The 24,450-nt window shown below is 39.0% G+C and overlaps 5 protein-coding genes across 6 annotated transcripts in view; 4 read left to right on the plus strand and 1 right to left on the minus strand.

The window, feature by feature from the left end:
• Positions 1–24: 24 nt before the first annotated feature.
• Positions 25–5,560, plus strand: parp3 (poly (ADP-ribose) polymerase family, member 3). 2 transcript variants are annotated; one of them, XM_005741382.1, is made up of 11 exons: positions 25–430; positions 716–918; positions 998–1,123; positions 1,395–1,577; positions 1,791–1,929; positions 2,724–2,947; positions 3,043–3,198; positions 3,335–3,421; positions 3,503–3,680; positions 3,766–3,909; positions 4,399–5,560. In XM_005741382.1, the coding sequence occupies exons 2-11, from the start codon at positions 733–735 to the stop codon at positions 4,572–4,574; spliced, it is 1,599 nt and encodes a 532-aa protein (XP_005741439.1). In that variant the 5' UTR covers positions 25–430; positions 716–732; the 3' UTR covers positions 4,575–5,560. The 2 variants fall into 2 exon arrangements, with proteins under 2 accessions (XP_005741439.1, XP_005741440.1); XM_005741383.1 differs by having other exon boundaries at positions 716–882.
• A 411-nt stretch (positions 5,561–5,971) lies between these two features.
• Positions 5,972–8,840, plus strand: gpr61l (G protein-coupled receptor 61-like). The gene is made up of 2 exons (XM_005741384.1): positions 5,972–6,234; positions 7,110–8,840. The coding sequence occupies exon 2, from the start codon at positions 7,162–7,164 to the stop codon at positions 8,464–8,466; it is 1,305 nt and encodes a 434-aa protein (XP_005741441.1). The 5' UTR covers positions 5,972–6,234; positions 7,110–7,161; the 3' UTR covers positions 8,467–8,840.
• A 1,560-nt stretch (positions 8,841–10,400) lies between these two features.
• On the plus strand, positions 10,401–14,079 carry LOC102215664 (caveolin-2-like). Its single transcript, XM_005741506.1, has 5 exons — positions 10,401–10,424; positions 10,816–10,875; positions 12,901–12,960; positions 13,529–13,716; positions 13,923–14,079. The coding sequence occupies exons 1-5, from the start codon at positions 10,401–10,403 to the stop codon at positions 14,077–14,079; spliced, it is 489 nt and encodes a 162-aa protein (XP_005741563.1).
• A 2,500-nt stretch (positions 14,080–16,579) lies between these two features.
• cav3 (caveolin 3) lies at positions 16,580–19,263 on the plus strand. Its single transcript, XM_005741385.1, has 2 exons — positions 16,580–16,889; positions 18,221–19,263. Exons 1-2 carry the CDS (start codon positions 16,773–16,775, stop codon positions 18,560–18,562), a joined length of 459 nt encoding a protein of 152 aa, XP_005741442.1. The 5' UTR covers positions 16,580–16,772; the 3' UTR covers positions 18,563–19,263.
• Positions 19,264–22,295: 3,032 nt separating this feature from the next.
• oxtra (oxytocin receptor a) overlaps positions 22,296–24,450 on the minus strand; it is a 7,047-nt gene continuing 4,892 nt past the window's right edge. The window contains exon 2 of the mRNA XM_005741386.1: positions 22,296–22,603. Within this exon, the coding sequence (XP_005741443.1) occupies positions 22,350–22,603 (254 nt within the window). The 3' untranslated portion in view covers positions 22,296–22,349. The remainder of the gene's footprint in view (positions 22,604–24,450) is intronic.

Below are 24,450 nucleotides of genomic sequence, written 5' to 3' on the forward strand. Positions count from 1 at the left end.
TCCGAAAAAGAAACGCACAGTTGTGAAGCTCCTACTGTTGTTAATCGTGGACCGGATGAAGGGAAAGCAACGTGATTAATCCTTTGAGAAAGTACCTCTGTTATATTATATAGCTATAGGAAGGGCACAGATAGTCACAGAACTTAAAAGACCAGTTCATTTTGGCCTTGGTCCTCGCTTAATCCACCTGTGAAAGGCACAAACGAGCCTCACACCGGACTCAGCTAGCTAGGTGGCGGTATAGCCGTTTGTCCGCTCCGTTGACTCCAGCAGCAGAAGAGGAGGGCACAACTCAGCTCCAGCACTTCCGCGTTTTGTAAAGTGATTGTAAACTTACAGAAAATTATAGACACTCACTTACAGCCGGTGTTCTGCTTTGGTGACGAGGAACATCTTTGAGTCTGCTGTTAGCATCATTTATCGTTACAAGGTGAGTCCCGTACACAGGGAAATTCTTGTTGTTTTTATGATAAATAACAAGGGGCGGAACTGGTCCAGTGTCTGCGCTGCTTCAAAACATATCAAAACTACTGTTGCAGTGTCGGGTGTTGTTTTTACTAATGGCAGATAGTCTGTAATTATCGGTAACGGATGTGTGGGGAGTACTTCGGCTTGTTCTGATGAACAGTCAGAGATGGTTGTATGAGCAGTGCAGGCATGCCTGAACTTGTCCAGTCATGATGTCCAGAGACCAAAGTGATAAGTTTGTGTACAGGCCTTTCAGTTAGGACCATGGCACCAAAGAGACGAGCTGCTTCTGCTGCCAAGGCTGGTGGAAAGAAGGTCAAACAAGAGCCTGAAACACCAAAAGCCAAAGATGCCTTTACCTCTGCAAAGGAAGCCCTGCTGGCTGCAGGGCCACAAGTAAAAAGCAACAAGAAGGTAGATGAACACTGTTCATTGTCATCCTGTGGAGAGGTAGGACACGTGAAGTAGGGCTTGTTAGTGCAGGAGCAGAAAGCTGATTTTGATAAATGTTCTCTAATGTCTTCACCAGGTGTATGAGGATTACGACTGCATGCTCAATCAGACAAATATCGGACATAACAACAATAAGTTTTATGTCATCCAAGTTGTTAAAGCAAACAAGAAGTACTATTCATGGAACAGATGGGGCAGAGTGGTGAGTTTGTTCTACTGTTTTTTAAAATGCATTTTGTTCTGTTAATTCATGTACCCACCCACACTATGTGTATATTTATACATATATATTTATGTATATATGTGTATAGAGAGAGCGTGAGATAGATAGATAGATAGATAGATAGATAGATAGATTCTTTTTCTAAAGGGCTTAGGGGGGAAAAGCAGACATTATTGATTTTTAACCCCTTATTGCTGTGTGTTGACATATTAGCATCACTGTTAGTGCTTCATTTCTAACCTGGTTTCAGGGGGAAGTCGGACAGAGTAAACTTAGTTCGCCCTTTGATAAGGCTGAAAATGCTGTGAAGGACTTTGAGAAGAAGTTTAAGGACAAGACAAAGAACAACTGGAGCGACCGAATGAATTTTGTCTCTCACCCTGGGAAGTACACCTTGATAGAGGTGGATGGAGAGCAAGATGCTGAAATCAAGGTAATTTAAATACCTGTATGATTAGATCAAGGAGCATTGAGTGTGGTTATGAAACCTCAAATTGTTAAAATCACAGTATGAAAAGCAAAGTCTCTAAAAAAAATAAATAAATAATAATACAAATTCTTCAAGTGTGTCTCTAATATTTTAGACTTTTGACACTCTGTATGAGCTTTAGCAGAATCTCCCTGTGCCTTCTCTTGGACATTGCAGGTAGACTGTGTTGATGGCAAGCCAGCCCAGGTTGCAAAGAACGCCCTACCTTGTACCCTCGATGAAGCTACACAGAGCCTCATTAAGCTCATTTTCAGCAATGACATGTTCAAAGAGGCGATGGAATGTATGAACCTAGGTGGGTGTGTCTCACTTGTAAATGTTTTCACACGACAGATCCAGTCTGCAAACACTCTTTGTATTTAAAACACCAGTTGTGTAATGTACCTGTGAAGCTGAAATGGGTGCAGACTTTAAAAATACTCCTGTATATTAAGCCCAACTTGTATTTCTAAGAACTGTAGGAAACAATAAAGAATGCGATGTAAATGATTAAACATTGTTACAAACAAAGGGTAAAGTCTACATCTGCATATCTTCCCTCATCTCAGCATTTTGGACATATATGATTAATGTTCTGGGCAGAAAGCTAGAAAAGGCAAAAATGAAGAGATAAAACAGTAAAAGCAATCCCAGGCTTAAAACTCGATAGGCTTCTCTCTGCACCTTTGTCCCCTTTGTGCATCCGTACATGTTTCATAGCTCTAAAAGTAAGTGAGTGCTGGCTTCACACATTATTATGCTTAACCCACTGCACCTCCATAACTTGTTTCCTGTGAAGACTTAATAGTAACTATCTGATTTGGTCTGAAAGGTTGCGTGGTTTACGAGAGTGTCCTGTTTTGACTATGCTTTTCTAAACCCTGAAATCAAAGTCAAAAGAAGGATCAATTGTGTAGCTTCCTCTATGAGCACACTAATCATCTGAAAACAACCTAACCGTACATTTTTGTTTCTAATTTGGAAACCTTTTAAATTGCACTAAAAACACTTTTTGACAAGTGTTTTTAGTGCAATCCTGGGCACAAAAATTATGAAAACATGCAATGATCTGCTTGAGAATTGTGTTTTTTGTATGTGGTTATTACGCAGACATCAAAAAGATGCCTTTGGGCAAGCTCAGCAAGGTCCAGATTGCAAAAGGCTTTGAGGTTTTGGAGGAGATTGAAGCTGCTATGAATCAAAAAAGTGGAAAAGGACGTCTAGAAGAGCTTTCCTCAAAATTCTACACCACAATCCCACATAACTTTGGCAGGAACAGACCGCCTACTATTAATGACAAAGAGATTGTGGAGAAGAAAAAAGAGATGCTCTTGGTAAGATTTTCTGGTTCATAAATTAGGAGAAGCTTTGTCTCCCTGTGCTGTGTTCTCATTCCTAAAGGCTGTTCCCTGTTGTGTGTTTTTTACAGGTGTTGGCTGACATTGAGCTTGCCCAGACTCTGAAGTCAGAGACTGAGAAGGCTCAAGAAGAGATGATACAGACGGTTCCTCACCCTATAGACCAAGACTACAATTCTCTCAAATGCAAGCTGACTCTGATGGAAAAGAACACAGAAATGTTCAAGGTACTGTCTCTTACGTGACTAAGTCTTATAAATACAAAGGTTTTGGACTGCTGCTTATCTCAGATCTGCTATTCATGTTGTTTTATACAATAGTAGCAGTTGTGTTATTTCCCTCTTTGTGTTTTCGCATTTGAAGATCATAGAAAATTACCTGAAAGCGACTTCAGGTGACTATTACAAACCAAAAATTCTCAATGTTTGGGAAGTCGATCGAGAGACAGAGGTAGGCACTACAGCCAGTTTTATTAAGTCAAACACAGAAAACGGGCGTCCTCTGACCGAAAGCACATGTTCCGCATTGCAGGGGCAGCGCTTTAATGAGAACGATAATCTGGAGAATCGGCGTCTGCTGTGGCATGGTACAAACATAGCAGTGGTTGCAGCTATCCTGAAGAGTGGTCTGAGGATAATGCCCCATTCGGGAGGCCGTGTCGGTTGTGGTATCTATTTTGCCTCTGAAAACAGCAAGTCTGCATGTTACGGTAAGGCTAGAAGCAAGAAACAAGACAATTTTGGGTCTTTATTGGAGTCATAACATTGTACTTTTCACTTTCTGTCCATTTTCAGTGCGCCCTTCCAAAAATACAGGAGTGATGTTTCTCAGCGAGGTCGCCCTTGGCAAAGAGCATACCATTACCAGAGACAATTGTTCCTTGAGGACGCCTCCGGCCGGGTATGATAGTGTGGTGGCACGAGGCATGGTCGAACCAGGTGCAGTACTTTTTAAGTTTTATACGGTAAAATAATACCTTTTTATAAAGAAATATACAATGTCACAAAGTAAACTATCAGCATATTGAGAGATCTGCGTGCCCTTTGTCCTTGAAATTGTTTGGCAGTTTGGATGAAGTTTAATTTCCACTGGTAACTCATGACAAATTCATTAAAAGAAACTTGATATTCATGTTATCAGATTGTGTCAGTTTCCCCCAAATGAATAAAAATATAAACATTTGAAAATCAGAGTGGCAGTAGCTTTTCTGTGTGCAGCTTACATGATCTCTCTGTGCTCGCTGCCTTGCCTCCGGCCCAAAGACATGCATGTTAGGTGAAATGGTGACCCTATTAGGCTGCAGGTGTTCATGTAAGCACCTTGTGGCCCGTAGTGCACTTTGACTGATCAATTAGTCCAGAAAAGTGCAATATGAATGCCACCTCCTGTCAATTTTGTTATATCACTTTGTGATTCTTTGATTTCAGATCCGTCCAAGGATATCTTCATCACCCAGGAGGGTAAGAAGGTTGCTGTGCCTCAGGGTAAGCCAATAAAGCAACCCCAGTTTTCTGATAGTCACTTCAGCAACAGTGAATATCTCATCTACAAAGAGAGTCAGTGCCGCCTTCGCTACCTGCTGGAGCTAAACATGTATGGCTAATTCTAACCAAAGAAAAATGAAGGTCCTTTTGTTTGTTTCTTGGTGATGGACTTCCTACAGTCCTTCTGATAAGGCTATGGTCTAATGCAGTGAATGTGGATCTGTTCATTTTAGATGCACTTTTCTGTGCCTTACGCTTATGTTTGTGTAGTTTGCAAGTTTTTATACATACTTTAAAAAATGTAAAGCTAATATACAATGCATGGTGGTCTTTGCGCATTTTTGTTTTTGAATTGAATTAGTGGTTTTCAAACTGGAGGGCTGGACTACGATGTGAAAAATGTAAAGTGAAAACTGATTTCAATTCATGTGATTTTTCTTTTTTCTTTTTTAAGAAAAAACAGTAATGTTCAAGTTTTTAGTTGTTGAGAAGCAGTGGATGACTTCTTACAGCTAATGAGGTGGAGCCTGCCATTTTGAGAACCATTGAATTACATATTGAACCTCACCTTCTGTTTGGCGTCTCAGTTCTGTTTCTATAGGGTTTACATATTTGCATACGCATCATTTTGTCTAAGTGACAACGAAGGACACAGTTCTGTGCGTCAGAAAGAAAGTGTCTTGAATGTGCACTTATATATGCATTTTGAGTAGTGATAAATTAAGTTAAACTGGTGTGGGAAAGAGGCATAAATGGTACCTATACAAAGACATATTTATGAAAATGTAAAATGCAAATTCTTGGGTAACATTGAAGAACTGTTACAAATGTAAGAAGGTTTCAAGGAGTTTTCTGCTTTGGAAGCCAATCCTACTATGCCTTATTGGTTTATTCCAAATACAACCACATGGTGTCATTAATGAGAAACTCCATTTTAGATTAAAAAAATGTTTGTAGTAATGCACTATGATATTACGTGAATATAGAATATACTGAAGTGCCCCTGCAACATCTCTTATTATGAAGGCAATTAGTTAAAATGATGCCATAATGGTTATGCACTGACTGTGATTGTAAACAAGTAATCCATAAATAAAGAATAAATCATCTAAAATGTTTACTGGTTGTTTGGATATCTTCTCTTTCGAATTCATAATGTTTCTCATATAATGCTGTGTTTATGTGTCATGTAGAGTGCTTAACACATTTATTAGTCCACCAGTGGTGTTCTCTACAGGTATACTATAATCCAGCTCAATGAAACATATAGTTTAAGATGTAGATGACCTAAGATCCAGTAAATTGAAAATATTTAAAGTCAAATAGATGTAAAAAGAAAACAGTTGCAGTGCCAACGTAAGCTACATTAAAAACAGAAATAAATCTTTGACTGGTGGCTGTTAGGACCCAGGAGAGACTGGGCTCTGGAGGAAGACAGAGGAGTGTGTGTCCGCTTGAAAAAACAAAAAACACATCACTCACACAATCACACAATACAATGTGTGACAGTCACCGCCATACACAGCATCAAACAGCAATTGGGAGAAGGAAGAGAAGAAACATCATTTAAAAATGGAAAGCCGTCATGGAATTGGGAATATACCTGTCTAGCAGCTCTGAAACTCTCCTCTTAAACTTTTCATGTGGTATTAACAAGAACAACAAAAAAGCTGGGACTGCATAAACAATATGTGGGATTTAAGCTATAGTGGTGTCAGCGCTGACACTTGGTTAACCTATTCAGATTTAACTATGGTGTAGAAACAGAGTGGTTCATGGGTAAGTTATTTCAGTTTGATCTCATTTTTCAGTGCTCTATTTGTTTCTTTATTAAGCAAACAAAAATACAAAAGGGAGTCAATAAATATATTTTTCCCACAATAATGTATGAAGGCACAGAAATTTTTGAAAGTGTACCATTGCAATCTATTTCAGTATTGTGGTACTAGTGTGTTCCTACAGCAGGTCTAAAGTAATAACTTGTACTTGTCTACATTTTACCATAACAATGGGTTTATAATTTCAGTTACTTTTATTAGTGTGTCTACCAAAATCTGTTCAGTCACAGTTGTGATTATAATAACTTCTACATCACATCATCGCCTCGTAATTGATCCTGACATTGCAAATACAACAAAAGGAGTCAATAATTCCTTCCTGATGAAAACAAAATGCCATGTGAACAAAGGTTTATCAGATTGCAGTTAGATCTAAATCAGTCTGTAAAACCACTTAAGAGTACTGGCTGTTAATGGATTAGACTTTTTAAAGAGAAACAACTCTCCTCACAACTCTTTAATTTAACAGCAGTTTAGTAAGCTGACTGAACGTTGTATAACCATTGTTTTTACTCTAAACGTTTCAAAGTTTACCCATCAATATGTTTACACCAGCTGCTATTACTCTTATGACCTTTTAACAAGTCACAGTGAGGAATTAAATGACTGTGGTAATTTAATAGCAATATATTTCTCAATTAATTCATAGTAAATAAAATTGCAAGACATTCTATGGACAGAGGCGATCACATACACAGAAATAAAAAGCATACCTTTTTAATAGATACATAAATACGCTTGTAAAGTCTGCTTTTAAACTACTTTAAAATGTTTATAGATGTTTTATGAGAGTTTTTCCATTTCCTTTCAACACAGATCCACATATGAAGAAATCTGAGATAAAAATGGAGGAAGCTGCGATTTAATAATGGCTGACAAGACCAGGTCCATGTTAGCCTCTGTGGCAAATCATTCTGTTCTGAATCTTACAACTGCCCTGTGGGAACCCAATCCTACCGTTCCTGCTGATGTGGGTGTTGTCACAAGCTCTCAGTCACAGATCAAAGATCTTTTCGGTTTGTTCTGCATGGTTACCCTCAACCTCATTGCTTTGTTGGCCAACACTGGTGTGATGGTGGCGATTGCTCGTGCGCCTCACCTTAAGAGGTTTGCCTTTGTGTGCCACCTGTGTGCAGTTGACTTGTTGTGTGCCATCCTCCTGATGCCTCTGGGGATCATATCCAGCTCGCCGTTCTTTGGAACTGTTGTGTTCACTGTTCTGGAGTGTCAGGTTTACATCTTTCTTAACGTTTTCCTCATTTGTCTGTCCATTCTCACCATCACAGCCATCAGTGTAGAACGTTACTTCTATATTGTACACCCAATGCGTTATGAAGTCAAGATGACCATCAATCTTGCTATTGGTGTCATGTTACTGATCTGGGTTAAGTCAGTCCTCTTGGCTATTGTCACACTGTTTGGATGGCCAGCTTACGGACCTCAGAGCTCGATTGCAGCGGCTCACTGCTCTCTTCACGCGAGCCACAGTCGCCTAAGAGGAGTATTTGCAGTGCTATTTAGTGTGGTTTGTTTCATGGCTCCAGCAGTGGTTATCTTTGCTGTTTACTGTGCTGTGTACAAGGTGGCTCGTTCTGCAGCCCTGCAGCAAGCCCCTGCAGTAACAACATGGGCAAATTCAAGCCCTGCCAAGGATCGCTCTGACTCCATCAACAGCCAGACTACCATGATCACTACCACCCGTACTCTGCCACAAAGACTTTCTCCAGAGAGGGCATTCAGTGGAGGCAAAGCTGCACTGACTTTGGTATTCATCGTAGGCCAGTTCCTGGTTTGTTGGTTGCCCTACTTCATCTTCCACCTGCAGATGTCTCTGACTGGTTCCATGCAGAGCCCTGGGGACTTGGAGGAAGCTGTCACCTGGCTGGCCTACTCCTCATTTGCTGTCAACCCATTCTTCTACGGCCTGTTGAACAGACAGATCAGAGAGGAGCTGGTAAAGTTTAGACGTTGCTGCCTTACACAGCCTTTGGAGTTTGGGGCATCAAGCCAAGAGGGTTCGTTTCAGGAAAACTTCCTGCAGTTCATTCAAAGAACCACTAGTACAACTGAAACTCGATCCAACTGTGCCAACTCCAGTCCCCAACCGTCCACTACCCATACTGTGGATCAAGTAAATAAGATACCTGGACAAATACCAGAGGAGCATGCTTAAACAATGATGAGCAGAAGTTGTGTACTACAGAGCTAATATGTAGTCACTGTAGCTGTTCTTTGTTTTTGCAAGACATTTGATCTTAATCAATATGTTTCTGTCCGTGCTGGGGAAAAGCAGGCCACTTTTGAAGGAATAAGTGATGGTGGACAAAATCCAGTGGCCTCTATAAACAGAAGGAACAGTTACAATAATGCTTTTAACATACATATGGACATTGACAGTATTGTTTTAAGATAGTATTGGAAAAAATCTGTTCAAGTACAAATATAATGTTTAGGATATTTTATCTTTTAATTATGATAAGTTTTCCTATTTAGGTCAAGGGACTGTGGTTGTACTGTAACCGGAAATATTGAAATGATGATCTATTCTCCCACGTAAATTTACCTTTCTCTGATTTCTCAGATTTTAACAGTGTTTGTGGTAATTTTCTATATGTTTATAAATGTAAATCTGGAATGAATGTAAATCTGGAATACTGCAATAATAAGGTCTTGAGAGTTGGTTCCCGGTTTCCTCTCAATAACAAGTATATTATATATCTCAATAATAATGTATATTTAAATGCTATTTTTGTGTTGACATTTTTAAAGTGCTACATGTTTCCAAGCTGTGGGCCTTTCTATTTAATATTCAGGAGCTTGTGGTTATCATATATGACCAAATAATCCCGTAGAAGTGCCAATGCTCTCTGTGTTCAGAGGTCAAATGAACCTGAGGGCTAATACCTTTGAGTTCTTCTGTGCAACAGATATGCTGATGGATCATGGGCATCAGCTGGCTCTGTCGTCATGGAAATTGAGTGACTGGAGGTGACTCGCACAGCACCAGCGACCTTTCAGCTGGATGTATACTTAAGAATCAGATTGGAGTTTGCTAATTCACATTTAAAAGGTCTGGAAGTTCAGATACGGATCATTAACATGCAAAGAAAGACTGAAGGTAGGTCACAGAAGTCCCTGCAAATATGGACTACTATAATAGTGACATAGGTATGGTGAGGAAACGATAGTGAATTTACAATGGAAATCATTACTGGGCAATGATTATGCTCTGAGAGTGGTGACAAAGTGCTATTTTATGACCCCTGCTGTTTGTGTTAGTCTTTCACAAACAGGGAAAAAGACAGAATAGTGTGGTTACAGCAAATAACGGCTAACACCATTTCACTTACTGTGCTATACACGATGCACCACTCTTACCTTACTGTAGCTGTATATTTAATCCCTGGGTAAATGCCGTGGTAGCTTTTTTTATTTTATTTTTACCGAGTGGATATTAATGATGCAGAAGCACACATGGGAGCATAAAGGACTCTATTATTCAAATGTACAGTTTTGAGATTATAATAATAATACGCACAATTTAGGACTCACACACATCAAGCAAGAGATTAATAGTAGGACACACAGTAAAACATTGATGGAAAAATAAATTGTGTAAATGCTGACGTCTTTGGGGATAATGTAAACCGCCGATTACTGTACATTTTTACTGTGACCTCAGTATTTTCTCATGACAAGCACAAAATCTTTACGCTCAAATCATTAATTAATAAGTTGTTGTTATTCTGCTTTTTTTTCCAGTTAGGCTGTTTTCAGCCTTTGTTGTTGTAATGTTTCCAGTGTTTGTGTGTGTTTGCCTTGAGGACAGCTGGTAAAATTTTGATTACACCAGTTTTCCATAATCAAAGCATTTAGATTTTTGGATTTTTTTTTTTGGATATGGATTTTTTTTTCATAAATAAAGAAAAAAGAATAGAAGGTGCATTTATAGTTTACATAGCTTAATAAACTCTTTTGAGACTACAGTAGCACCAATTTAAAAAGGCAAAGCTTCATCACATCACAGCATCACAGCACTGTGTTATAAATTTTACAGTAACAAATTTTACTTGTAAATTACAGTAAACATACCATAAATTAACGAGAATGCTGCTGGAAGTAAACGTGGATGTACACTCTGAAGATCTTAATACTAGCCATCCTATAATACAGTCTTATACTTTAATGGGGAATTTTCTTACCGTGCACAGTCTGGATCACCATCATATCATTTCTCACGACCACACACACACATACACACACAGCTGGTGTGGAAACAGCTTTGAAATGTACGAGTATTTCTTTTACAGTAACAGGAAAAAAGGTCAGACAGAAGTCTGACCTCTCTCTTCAAATCTGACAGAGCTGTGGGGAGTATAAAACAGCAGCGGGTTATTGATGTTGGGTGCTTTTGTGCCTGTTTGCTGATGTTCATATTATGTGTGCATCTACCACCCTTTGAATCTGAAAATGTAATTCTAGAGGTTCAAGACCTGTCAGTAGTTTATATCTGCGCAGATAGAGGAAATTGAAGGATGGGGTGGGGGAAGAAAAGCTCGTTTTAAGATATTTGTTGAGTGTTATCTCATCCGGCTGAATAGTGGCAAAGGAAAGAACACTCACTTTGACACACACATTTCAAAGGCCTGATCTGGAACAAACTGATCACAGACAACACAGACGTATTCACTCTTTGATGTTTTTATTTTGCAGCTGGCGTGAAAATAAAAAATCCAGTCATGAAGATTTGAGGTATTTCAAATCACAGTGTGCCTGCCTCCTTAACAGATCTTCAGGCAATTCATCTGGGCCTGTGAGCTACAGACAGAGGACATAGTGAAATACAGCTATGATGAATGCTGTGAAGAATTCTAGCTCAACACAAATCATGACCTAGACTGTTGTTTTCAGGTTTTATTTTGTACAGTTTTAATACATTTTCAGAAAATACTAATAGAAACACACAATACTATAAGTCATACCACTATGGCCTGGGCTTTGCTATTAGTTTTATTTAATATTATGTTTTCATTTATTGTTTTCCATGTGCACACAGAACCTAATCTGGGAAAGGACACTTGATATTTTAATTCTGGTTGGGTGTTTTAGCAGTATACCCAACCAAGTACTTGTGCAGTGCTTATGCTATCTTTTCAAACTGTAAGTATACACTGCTGTACTGTGATTTTCCTCTTAATTTTTACTGATGATATGACTTTGATTAAAATGATAATTTTATAAGCTAGATTAAACTATGTAAGCAACTTTTAATAATAAGTGAATCTACTGACTGTGAACACAATCATATAACACAGTCTTCCAGGGGCTTTTCATCACAGTGGTTGCCAAACACTATTAATCATCAGCTAATCAGATCCTGCCAACACTACCACAGTACTGCATCCCAAGCATGTGGGGAAAAAGAGCAATTTAAGCATGTGTGAGTGGAATAGCTGCTTTATGTAACAGGGATGTATTAAAAAAAATGCAATGAAGAACCATGACCAACAGAGTGTGCTACATACCAGTCAATCCTCCTCACATCCTTTTATTTTGACATCTCTAACAAGACCAAGACTTGAAATAATTTTCAACACATAACCGGATAGACGTTGTCTGCAGTGTCTGGCTGTCTTCTTTTTCACAGAATATTAAGTCTTACAGATGCGACAGAGCTGTCTATGATCAAATCTGAAACTCTTTACAGCACAGTTGTGCCCAGAATATAAATTGAAAGATACATTTGATTAATTCAGAGGGCAGTACCAAAGAACATGTTAAAAACAGGCCTACGCCACACACGTAAGTGAAAGAAACCTTCAGCAATACACTTTTAAAGGTCAGGGGAGAAAAAGTCACAATAAAATATAGAAATACACTTAATATGATATGAAATCAATACATAAAGCTCACACTGTAATTTGATGCTTTGAAATGAATGAGGATTCATTTTGTGAGGACAATTTAAAGACTCTAAGGTTTGAGGTTTTTTTTTTCTTGATACAAGGAGCCATGCTGAAGTTAAAAAAAAGTGACTACACACAGGCACGGTTTTACAATAGACAAACGAAAAAAAAATCAATGGGACAGCTTACTTTATGCTGTGAGGGATAGGGACTGCTAGCAAGGAGCTGGTGATTTGGTGAGGAGTCTATATTTAATTGACCAACACTGCCAAACACTGTCGCTGTGATGAAGTAACTCTGTAATGTGAGTGCCAGAGTACTCCCCCTGATCATCACCCTGGCAATATTTAAGCAGGAAGTCAGGACTGATTTGATTCCACAAGTGATGGATATTTCTCATGCAGGCACAAATGAGACTTATAACGTAGTGTGTCACAAAATGTCAAAGCACGGCTGTAAAAGCCAATAAAGGCATTCCTCAACAGCAGTCAGTTCAGTCAGCAGAATACTATGTTCCACCTGGGTGCTAGCAACAAGCCAGCCGTCCTCCTGCTCATCCTCCCTGTTTTCGATGATACCATTCAGACACACAGCGCAGCTTATTGAACATGGAGGACGAAAGATTGAAAGACAAGAGACCATTGGGGGAACTGCTGGAAGTAAAGGTGGATGTTCACTCTGAAGCTCTGGACTTCATCCACAGTGACACGAGGCCTGTGATTTATGACAGGGATCCCAAAAAAGTCAACAGCAGTCTTAAGGTAACCAATGTGCAACCAGCAGAAACATGAGCAGAGAATACACAGTACAGGACACGAGACAGGGAGCACTAAATCTTAGTCTGTGTTTCAGATTTAGTTATTAAGCTGTTGTTGTACACATGATTCATCCAATTAAAAAGTTTGTAAGAGTAAATTGTTATCCAGTTTGGATAAATTCAGTCCTTGTTGAAAACTTTCCTTATGCTTAATTTCCACTCAATGAAAGAGGAATTACCAGTTTAATAATAATAATGTGTTTCCCAATACTGACCTCAAGTGGACATATGCACACACTCTAATAGTGCTATTAGTGACATGTAAATGATTTTTTATTGTTAGTCATTAATAAAAATTGTGGAGTGAGTGTATTGAAATTTTACTGGAATCTGAGGGAGAGCATGGCAGAAATAGTTTTGGACCACTGTTATAAAGTATTGTTTTGTTTCTCTGATACAGTAACACATTCATTTACCTCATCTCTCATGATCATTTTCTGATATTTGTGACATGCAAACGGCATTCATGCCAGCATAGGAATCACTTACAGTCTCCCTGTTTGTGTCTGGAGGTCATGTTTGAGGATGTGATTGCAGAACCCCCCTCTGTGCGGAGCTTTGATAAAGTGTGGCTATGGAGTCACGCCCTGTTTGAGGTATCCAGACTATGGTGCTACCGATTCATCTCTCTCCTGCTGGCTGTGCCAGTCTCACTGGCAGCAGGGCTCCTCTTTGCTGTGCTCAGCTGCCTGCATATCTGGTAGGACGCTTACACTGTGACAAGCAGACTTACAGACAAGACTGAATAGCTGCACTAGTTTTCTGCTAAGTAAGAATCTTTAGGCAGAAATGGTTGTCACGTTTTCTCTGATACATTCAGGGGACTCCGTCCAGGAGTCCAAAATGATTTTTACTTCCTTTTTATTAAATGAGCTCATATTTTGTCCTCTTCTTTGTGTCCTTCAGGTTGATCGTGCCATGTGTGCAGCTCCTTCTCATCAATATGCGCTGGGTTCAGACTGTGTGGGCCAGCATACTGAACATTTTTATCAGTCCATTCTTTACCAGTATTGGAAAGTGCTGTGGTCAAGTCACCATCCTTCTGGCAAAAGATGAAAACTGATGGAAAACACACTGCGTGGAAACGATTGGTTAAAACAGCAATTATGGCACATGAACAGCGGCGACAGACTGCATACTAATTCTGCTGGGAGGGAAATGATCATCTGTATTTTAACCATCTGTGATTATTCTGTTTTTATTCACTTATCGTGTAATTTGTCATGCTGAAATATATAATTAGTTTTCTGTTTTCTAAATATTATAGTGCATTATGCATAAAACCTTTTGGCTGTCTATATAAGGGCAACACAAAAAGCATACACTGAGGGGAATTAATAAATAATAATTCAATAATAAATTATATTTAAACCTCCTTAATACACATGTAAAAGAATAATCCACTGAAAGCAAAGTGAATGACAAATATTGCAATTAATTTCCAATTTAATCCACCCATAAAATTTGAACTGATTATAAAAACAGATTAGGAGGTTAAGAGCTCTAGCAGAGCACTGGTCAGTCCTCTGGATGGACTGATGTGTATGTGAGGTTAATGAAGACAATATGAATGCAATATGTAAAAAAAAAAAAATTTCAACACCTGCTAACAACTTTTGGTTTAAGGTTTTGAATCCAACTATATGCAGTAGTTTCTACTAAACAAGATGATAGCTGAAGGTGGAGACCAACAACTAATTTCACTCTGATTTATTTTTCTATGGAAAAAGGTTCCTCTGAATCTTCTTTTAGCTTGATTGGAAGTAACACGTTTATAACAGAAAGCCTCCTGTGTTAAATGTAGTGTAAATCGAAAGGAGTGGAAGTTTAATAGCCAGAAGGTGTGCAACCTTGGAACCTGTCTGCCATTATCGGTGGATGATAGTCAAATACAGACCATCATCTGCATATTCAAATAGAGACCTCTGATTGCCTAGGCACCCAATCACATCTGCATATTCCAATTTAGATACACCAATTAACCTGACAAGCAAATTTTTGGACTGTAGAAGAAAGCCCAATTACCCATGCAGACATGCAGAACATGCAAAACTAACTTTTGAACCAGCGTGCTTCCCCTTGTGTTTGAGAAATTAAAACAAATCTGTAAATGTTGTGATTCACCTCATTTGTACAGCTTGTAGGATCAAACCTAATATTTGATTAAACAAGTGTAAGAATTTATTGTTATTGGAAATTCATTTCATTATAAATCATATTTTGTATTTGTCTCAAGTTACACACCCAGCAGTGCTCATTGCAAAGGGAGCACCACCTGTGTGCGTAATATAACCTGAGCTAGTGATACCTACTCTACCCACTACATTCTATATGAGTCTAAATATAGGCATGAGACCCGCTTGTGTCTGTGTACATTAAGTGGAAGACAAGAGCCAGTGCAGTCTCAGCTAACTGCGCCGACACCCATGGAGGCAGAGGTATGCCCACCGTGACTCTCTGCAGAGCTATTTCTGTCCGTCTGCCTCAGTGCCAAGAATACACCCCTAATTGGCTTGGCACCCAATCACATGCACTCTGATCTCATTCCACCTCTCCCTCTTCATCTCCGTCTCTACCAACGGGAAACTGGGACAAGGAATGCCAGTCCTTGATCCACAGTCAAGCTTCCTGTACTTCTCTTACACGCAACTGTTTGAGATACATAGCAACACAGAGCTGCCGGTGCTGCTGGTGGTGCTAAGAGCCTTTGAAACAATTTTCATCACAGCAATCTCTGCGCTGCCTCCTATTCCCCACCTCCTTTTTTTGTTGCAGCAATAGTGTATGAGTTTGTTTAGGGAATATACTGATATAGAAAGCTATGACTGATAGCAACAACTGCAGAGCTTAGGAAAGACTGAAGCCTGTTTTATTTTGGGGACTATTGAATTTTATGTATTCGCTGTGACTAAATCAGAAGTATACGAGAAGGCTAAGGACATGCATTTGTGTGGGCTCGTCATGCTCTGTACCACAGCGTATGGAAAGTAATGACTGAGTCACATTGTTGTTATGATTACCATTATGAAAGTAAACATGTCGATTAGAATATAAAAGCTAAATTGTTTTTGTTATCTATTTTCTGCCTTAGCCTCCAATGATGGAGCAGTATTTTCCTTAGTATTTGAGCACTCTGTTGTGTGTCAAAACCTTCCCGACAAGCCCTCTAAAAGAATATACAGTGCCTCAAAAAATTTATAATACAAATTCTAAGCTGAGAAAAATAGGACATGGAGGATGAGTCTGAGTGTTAAGGTGAACATTAATTAATTACATTACCGTTACATTAATGGAACAGAGTGCTGTTATCATTGATTGTTGACGTGCAAACATGTTAAAGTCAATCCTCTAAACTTAACTTCAGTCTTAAGACTGTGTGTAGTAACTAAAGCCACAGGATGAGACTTTCTGCCTCACTTTCGAGTGGAAGTTGGGGCCTCTGTGCAAACCCGGCCCAGTCAGCCCAACAACCCTGTGTGAAATGTGACACAACCCTGGGTTCTCCTTTAAGACATTCCTTTTATGTCTGTGTGCATTACATTGTGTGCAAGTGTGTGAGTGTAAACCTCCTCTGTGCGTGCGGGGTGGGGGGGTCAGGCCTCCATTTTTACCAGGGCGTCTGCAGCAGCTGTCCCCTGGCATGTCAGCGGGAGCGGCACAGTAGTGATACCAGGTCAGAAGCGAACTGAGGCTGCTGCGCGCAGGTTGATTAAAGGTTTATCTTCACTTTCTTCATCCAGGACCTGCAGCCCGACCATGGCGGATCAGTACCAGTACAACACTAATGAGGAGAAGTTTGTGAAGGACAGCCACACCAAAGAGATAGATCTAATTAACAGAGATCCCAAGCAGATCAACGAGGACGTGGTGAAGGTTTGTGCAGCATGGACACGACACCCTGCCATTAACAGCTTTAAGAATCTGTCACCTGCTTTTGCATGTATGGAAATGTGGATTTTTTTTAAGTGGTTGCTGGAAAAAAAAGAAGTGATAACATATGAGTGTAATGGCAAAAAAAAAAAAAAATTACACCAAGAGCTATTCCTGTTGCTTGTGCAGAACGCAAAGTTTATTTTAGGAAAGGGGCAGGACAGCCTGAAACTGATACACTGTGCCACGATGTGTTATTTAAGTTACTGTTTATACTGTGATTGTTGCCATGTGTTCACCACAAAATCCTTTATGTAAGGACAGAACCCACCATACTTTAGATTATATATTGTTTGACTTAAGGTAAACATTTAAACAATGAGGATTGTGAATGTGTGTAGTGTGTAAGCTCATGACTGATTTACAGGCTTGCTTTTGTCAGTTTTCAGAAAATTATACAACAGTAACTCATAATAACTGAAATATTTATCAAACTGTAAGGGCTATCTCTGATCCATTTACTCCTGCATAGATAGTACTTTTATTGATGAATTAGCACTTATAATGTAATCCAATTCTTTGCTAACCCTTCATATTCTTTGCTTTTTCATTAAACCAAAATGATTTATGATCCATGAAAACGCTATCCTTCAATTAGTCACAGAATCCTTCAGAGGATTTGACAACTTGTGTATGAACTCACATAGGTTTTTCTAAAATTACACTGCTTTTTGCTTTACATATGCCTCTAATAGTACTCTAATGCCTGAAATGGCCCAGACCATGCAGAAAAATATAGAACAGCAGTGCATTCATTCATTCATTTGTTCATTCAAAGTATAATCTCACCCCGCTATCTCTGCGGGAAACAGCCTTTTTACTCCCAAATTGATCATAACCAACGTTCTGGATGCAAAGAAAATGCTTTAGATGTGGACATGATCACTTTCTAGCTTGAATAACATTTCATCACTGAGCCTGAGCTGAAAAAACAGCCTACCAAGACTGCACTTTAGAAAACTAAAAACCAAATCAGACCAATGTAAAGTAGCTCTCATGAATTTTACACGAGTTTATCTTCGGTTTGTGCTGCAATAAAGCTTTTAGAATTATTACGATGCTGCATTAAACACACTCCTCAGTTTTTCTCTGTTTGAAAGGCACAAAGTGCAACAAACAGTTATTTTCTCTGCATGCGCCAACACTGCAGCTTTCTGAGGCATATGATTACTAATTATTAAGCATGTCATTGCCATGTGCGTGACGCTTGCTCTGAAAGCGTTGTTCTCTTGTGTATCGGTATTAATGAATGGCTTTTTAAAATGTCTTATTAGGTGGAGTTTGAGGATGTCATTGCAGAGCCTGATGGTACACACAGCCTGGATGGGGTGTGGAAGCTCAGCTACACCACTTTCACTGTTTCCAAATACTGGTGCTACCGCGTTTTGTCTGCTGTCTTTGGTATCCCCGTGGCCCTGCTCTGGGGCTTCCTGTTTGCCTGCATCTCCTTCTGCCACATCTGGGCTGTGGTGCCCTGCATCAAGAGCTGCCTGATTGAGTCGCAGTGCGTGAGCCGCATCTACTCCCTTTGCATCCAGACCTTCTGCGATCCCTTCTTTGAAGCCTTGGGCAAGATCTTCAGCAGTGTTCGCGTGGCACTGCGCAAAGAAGTCTAAGAACTCCTGCAGTAGTGTTTGTAGCGTGATCGGATGAAGCGTAGTATCTTTTTATACACCAGAAGACCAGACTTGGCATCTTGCTTGCTGCCTAATACTCTTCCTCCACCTTGACATGACATGTTGTTCCCCACCCTCCCAGTGTCTGACTCATCGATCTGAATCCTGACATGCCCACTGTGGGTTGTGCCAGCAGAAGTTCTGTGACAGCTGAAGCAGGCAGTGTGGTTCTCCGACAGCTCTGGCACTTCTGGAGAAAGGCCCTGTCTAGATTCGACCGCCCTCATGTATTATTTGTTACACAAAATGCTCGGACAATGTCTACTGGTTCACTGCACATGAAACGAACTGCACGACACTGCTGTAACCTGAGGATGCTGCTGCTTTATTGAATCGCATTTGGCCATCTTAAAATTGATGCTGTATGATCCTGCATCTGGAATTGTTTCACTTGAATTAAATGAATGTATCTTATTGTTAATACTTTAACGTGAGTGAAAGAATTTATCTTTGTCTGATCCGGTTTCTTTGTGTATTCTGATGTAATTTCCCCTAATTTCTGATTAGTGTACAAAACATAATAGTCGTTTTGAAGACTTACAAATGCATACATGTGTCAAACAGACACTTCCTCTATTCAAAGTGTGATGAGGTGAATAATAAAAATGCTTATTTGCGTATTTTAGTCAATTCTAAACATATATGTTGGAGTGAAGTAAAATTTCTTTGTGAGATCTGTGTTAATTTTTCACAGTGTTTTTCTTTTCTGGTTTTTTCTTTTCTTTTTTTTAGACCTGCAGTCTGAGAAGCAAAAACATTACAAAAATACCTTAAACTGGACAGAAAATCGTTTTGCTGACTATGTTGCACCAGAGTTTGAGTGTATTGTGTGCATTTTTCAAAACCTTCTGAGAGGCGTCAGAAAATATCTGAGCCTAACATCTGTTTCACTGATACTGTCCTTCTGGAAGAGGTGACCTGTGACCCACCAGAGGTTGCTGTTGTGTATCTTTCATGTGCTTTTCTTTTGTGTCTGAGATCCACGATCAATAATTCATTGTCACCACACTCATTTCTTCTTAGCTATAAACCACTTTTGTATAGTCCACATACTATAATACTGAGAAATAGCAGACTCTTCAAGACATTATCACACTGTTTAATGCCATATGTAGTTATGCAACCACATTTTATTAAAACAAAAAGGCTTTAATCACTTTCATTTTACTAGAATGATGCTCTTAATTTGTAAGACTTAATTAGGTTAAGCTCTCATCACACATTTTAATAACCAAGACACACATTTTAAACTCACAGACTTTAGTAAACATATGTTTACTGCAAGATTAAACCTTTTCACTGATTTTTACAATTCTTACACTGAATTGTCAGGTTGAATCCACTGGAAAGCAGATTAAAAGGAAATGCAGGGCTTTATTTTCAAAAACAAATTTTCAGTTTCATGAGCACAAAATTAATGCTGCTGAATCACTGGAAAAAAGGGCAGTTAGCAAGTAAAGTATAAAATATAAATACTCATTTTCTAAGTTTTTCATTTACATATTTTTTCTGCCTTTTGCGAAACATAAATTAAAAAAAAGCATAATCACACACACTGATTGGCCTCCATATTTATTTTTAATTAATGTACCCATAAAGTACTTGTGAATGAGCAGTTATTGATGTGGTCAATAACCGCTCATTTATGAGTCATTTAATAATAATGGTTCCATTAGTGGCTTTAAACATTAGCACAGTAACAAGGCTACGAATGACTGAATCCATACATATGTATACCTGTTTAATAGAAAGATTGGCCTTTGCATTAGGTACACCTTGCTAGTACATGTTAGATTGCTTTTTGCCTTCAGAACTGCAGTAATGGTTTGTGGCACAGTTTCAGCAAGGTGCTGAATCATTCCTCGGAGATTTTGCTCCACATTGACATGATAGCATCACACAGCTGCTGCAGATTTGCTGGCTGCGCATTCATGATGAAAATCTCTCATTCCATCATATCTCTAAGGTGCTCTACTGCACTGCGATTTGGTGACTGTGGAGGCCATTTAAGTACAGTGAACTCATTGTCATGGTCAAGAAACCAGTTTGAGATGAGTTGAACTTGTGCCATGGTGCATTATCCTGCTGGAAGCAGTCATCAGCAGATGGATAACTGTGGTCATAAAGTGATACGGTTGGCAGCAATACTCGGGTAACTGTTGGGGGGGAGAGCGTGTCAACAAAATGACCACCAGCCACCTATTCTGTTTCACTATATGCCACTCGTGACACTCTTAATTTCCCAATAAGTTGGGGATAAATAAAATGATTGGAATCTGAATCCGTCACAATCATCAGAGCAAACAATGTTTTTTCCAATCTTCCATTGTGCAATTTTGGTGGGTCGGTGTAAACTGTAGCCTCGATTTCCTGTTCTTGGATGACAGGAGTGGCATCTACAGTAGTATGATCTTCTTCTTCATCCTGATGCTCGGTTCCAACTCCAGCAGGTTGTCTTGATCAAATCCACATGCCTAAATACATTGAATTGCTGCCATGTGATTAATTGATTCAATATTTGCATTAATGAGCATTTGAACAGTTGTACCTGAAAAAGTGGCCAATTAGTGTTCAAGGTAAATATTAGCCTACTCAAATCCATCATTTTGACTCTTCAAGATTAAATCTAAAGCTTGGCTCGATCAGTATAAGGCAGCTGAATAATAATGACCCGCCTTTTACACATCTGAGGGATGTTGCTGTACTTTCAGTATTATTTATTCATATTTAATTATAATATTCATTGTATCATACAGTTTTGGCTTTTCATCCAAGTCCCTTCTGACTACGAGTATTGATAACCATTGTGCTGCAATTAACAAATCCAGACTGTCAACAAGTCAGAGTTATTTAGTCACAGCTTATTTTATTTTCATGTCATGCAGCAACTGTTGCCTTCAGGTATCTGACAGAAACATGAGTCACTCATTAGTGTATAAAGTCTCAACCAGGTGAGGTCTCAACCCTATACTGAATTTTGGGGCTGAAACAGGATGTTCCCAACTTGAATGTTATGCCAAGAATCTTTTTAGACTCCTTTCAGGAGGCGAAAGGAAAACTAACCAGCTGTGTTTAAATAATTTTATCATAAGTGTATTTTTGGTTGCTTTCATTCTTTATTTTTTTAATATGTTTTTTGAAAATATTTACCAGTGACAGGCATCTCACATCTAACAAGAACTCAAGTAACGTTTTACATGTTTTACAGGTATGCAGTCCACTGAAAATGTGACAAAATGAACAATGTGGTGCGCAGTATTTACAACAGAAGAACAATTTCATCATAACACAACATGACAAGTAGGATCCAGAAGCTCTGCTGGTGACACTAACTGAACCCATGCTGTGGCTGACGGCGCTTAGAAGCTTTGTAAAGACTGTACTTTTTCTGCATTGCAAACATATACTGTACATCTAAAATGAAAAGTGTAAGAAGAAAATACAACAAAAAATCAGCTGAAGATACAGCTTAGTCTGTGATTATCTCTCTGTGAGTTTTAAAGAGCAATACTTTACCCCCTAGGAATACTCAGCTGAAGATTTCCTTTTATCACAATTCTTTTCCCACTTCACTCTGATATAAAACAGAAAAAAAATTAAGACTTTTGTTGTCTTCCCACTTCTAAACATCAAGCATCAGTGAGGAGGCATTAAAGAAATCAAACTGCTGGATATTTTATGGTCGACAGCACGTAGTGAAAGGCTGAGGGCACAGCGGGCCCGGGGCTTATGTGGTAGAAGTCTGTGTGATGCTCCTCTGACTGCTAGTGCTCTTAATGGCAAAGGTTGAAGAGTTGCTCTTGTGACTGGAGTTAAAGTCACGCTCACAGTGGCACTGGGATGACTTGAGGTAGCGGGTAGAACAGCAAAGAAGATTCTGCCTAAGATCCTGGAACAGATGCCCGGCAAAGCACATATAGATCCAGGGGTTGCAGCAGCTGTTGAGGCTGGCCAGCAGCATGGAGATAATGAAGGGCATGGCTGCGTGTGGGGAGAGAGAAAAGTTACAAAGATGAAAGATTTATGCCAAGTCTGGACTGAAAGGCAGCTTGTTTACTCTGTGAAATTTTGTATTCTAGCAAATAAGATGCTGTTGACTGGCTGACAGTGCGGTACAGCTGTCTTTATCCCAGTAGAGTTTTTTCACAGTGCATATTTTCATGTCTCACAAAAGCCTATGAGGTACCGTGTTACACTGATATTGACCATAACTGTGTGATATTTAAAATAAATACTGATATCATGTTCAATTCTATTCTATTCTTTTTATAGTGTGACAAATCACAAAAACAATCACTTCAAGGCACTTTATATCGTAAGGTAAAGCCCCTGCAATAATAGAGAAAAAAGCACAACAATCAGACACTATGAGCAAGTACTTGGTGACAGTGGGAAGGAAAAACTCCCTTTCAACAAGAAGAAATCAACAGAACAAGACTCAGGGGGGACAGTCAGCTGGAGATGAGGATGCGTTGATAATATTGAAATATCTGCAGTTTTTCTTCTTGAAATCTTTTGTGCATTTTCCTTCGTATCATCATATTATGAGTTTAATTCATTTGCTAAAACAAACAAACAAACTTACAAACTGAAAGATACTTTTTTTTATAATAAAGTTAATGATGGGGTAAAAAATTTGGTATGATGACAGCCACAGACTAAACCAACCTGCAGTCATCTGTAATTTTTGCTTGGCTTCCTTTAAAAAATAAAAATAAAATTGCTTGTGCCGACACATTTAACATATTCCTGGAGATGCATTCCTGCTGAAAACAGCTCCTGTTTCAGGATGCTGGCAGAGTGAGAAGGGGGAATATACAACACAAAGAATTGAAATGGTGAATTATTTAAAGAAGAAAAGTGATGACTTTCTGAAACAAAGGGAATTCCTGCAAAGAGGAACAGTTAGAATAAGAGAAGTGAAAATGGCTCCCCTGCAGTGTCATTATGATACCTTACACTAAGTAATCTGCAGAAGCGTGCAAAATGAAGTTCACACCTTTCACATGACATTTAACAAATGTATGGAATATATATAATTACTTTACACCCTGTATTTAACCTCATCTCACTGATTGCTGATCTTTTCTTCAGTGTGTTTATGCTCCTCCCATTTTCATGTTGTCTTTAATGACAATTTCTAAGCTTGAAAGAAAGAAAAAAATCAATGTAAATGCTCTTTGGAAGGGTGTGAAAGTCACATGCATAATTAAAGGTAGTTGACCGATAGCCATTTAGGGTTGGATTTATGACTCAAAGAACTCCTTTTAGAGGGTCATGGATGTTACGATTTGAGCAATAGTGTGTGAAACAGCCAGAGCATAATATCAGCTGGAGCAGTTTTCAGACATTTATTATCAGAGCAGCGAGAGCACGGCCTGCACTGATGCTGAATAATATCAGGAACTACTCCCAAAAAGGCTTTAATAAATTAGCTCCTGGTGTCTTTCACAAGGAAATAATAAATCACTCAGCAAATGAAAAGAATAAGAAGCATCATCTCCTGGGTGGTACATCTGTCTGGCTGCCACAACTGATAATAGCCTTCTCAGCAATTCATTACTGAGATGACCTAATGCTGAGTCTTGTTTCCCGTGGGCAAACAAACATCAGCAGTAATCTCATTTTGATTATTACAATATGTGATATTTATGAGTAAATTGCATTTTTCTCTTCACATCTTGTCCTTTAAAAAGTGTAACACTTGGAGATTGAACAATGGGGCTTTGTGTTCCTCAAGCTCTTAATCAATAGTATATAGAGTGTGAGCCGGTGTCTGAGGGCAGCAGGCTCAGTGGGGAGATGTTTGTGTTAAATTTTCTTTCTGG

Source organism: Pundamilia nyererei, unplaced genomic scaffold (assembly GCF_000239375.1).
Source record: "Pundamilia nyererei isolate P.nyererei 1_Seehausen unplaced genomic scaffold, PunNye1.0 scaffold00110, whole genome shotgun sequence".
NCBI lineage: Eukaryota > Metazoa > Chordata > Actinopteri > Cichliformes > Cichlidae > Pundamilia > Pundamilia nyererei.

Excerpts from the sequence above, each read along its gene's own strand:
- parp3 (XM_005741382.1), top strand. The coding sequence starts at position 733 with ATGGCACCAAAGAGACGAGCTGCTTCTGCTGCCAAGGCTGGTGGAAAG. Across the intron at positions 3,199-3,334 it reads AGAACACAGAAATGTTCAAG|ATCATAGAAAATTACCTGAA; the intron begins GTACTGTCTCTT and ends TCGCATTTGAAG. Across the intron at positions 3,422-3,502 it reads AAGTCGATCGAGAGACAGAG|GGGCAGCGCTTTAATGAGAA; the intron begins GTAGGCACTACA and ends TCCGCATTGCAG.
- gpr61l (XM_005741384.1), top strand. The coding sequence starts at position 7,162 with ATGGCTGACAAGACCAGGTCCATGTTAGCCTCTGTGGCAAATCATTCT.
- LOC102215664 (XM_005741506.1), top strand. The coding sequence starts at position 10,401 with ATGCTGCTGGAAGTAAACGTGGAT. Across the intron at positions 12,961-13,528 it reads AAGTCAACAGCAGTCTTAAG|GTCATGTTTGAGGATGTGAT; the intron begins GTAACCAATGTG and ends TTGTGTCTGGAG. Across the intron at positions 13,717-13,922 it reads CTCAGCTGCCTGCATATCTG|GTTGATCGTGCCATGTGTGC; the intron begins GTAGGACGCTTA and ends TGTGTCCTTCAG.
- cav3 (XM_005741385.1), top strand. The coding sequence starts at position 16,773 with ATGGCGGATCAGTACCAGTACAACACTAATGAGGAGAAGTTTGTGAAG. Across the intron at positions 16,890-18,220 it reads TCAACGAGGACGTGGTGAAG|GTGGAGTTTGAGGATGTCAT; the intron begins GTTTGTGCAGCA and ends ATGTCTTATTAG.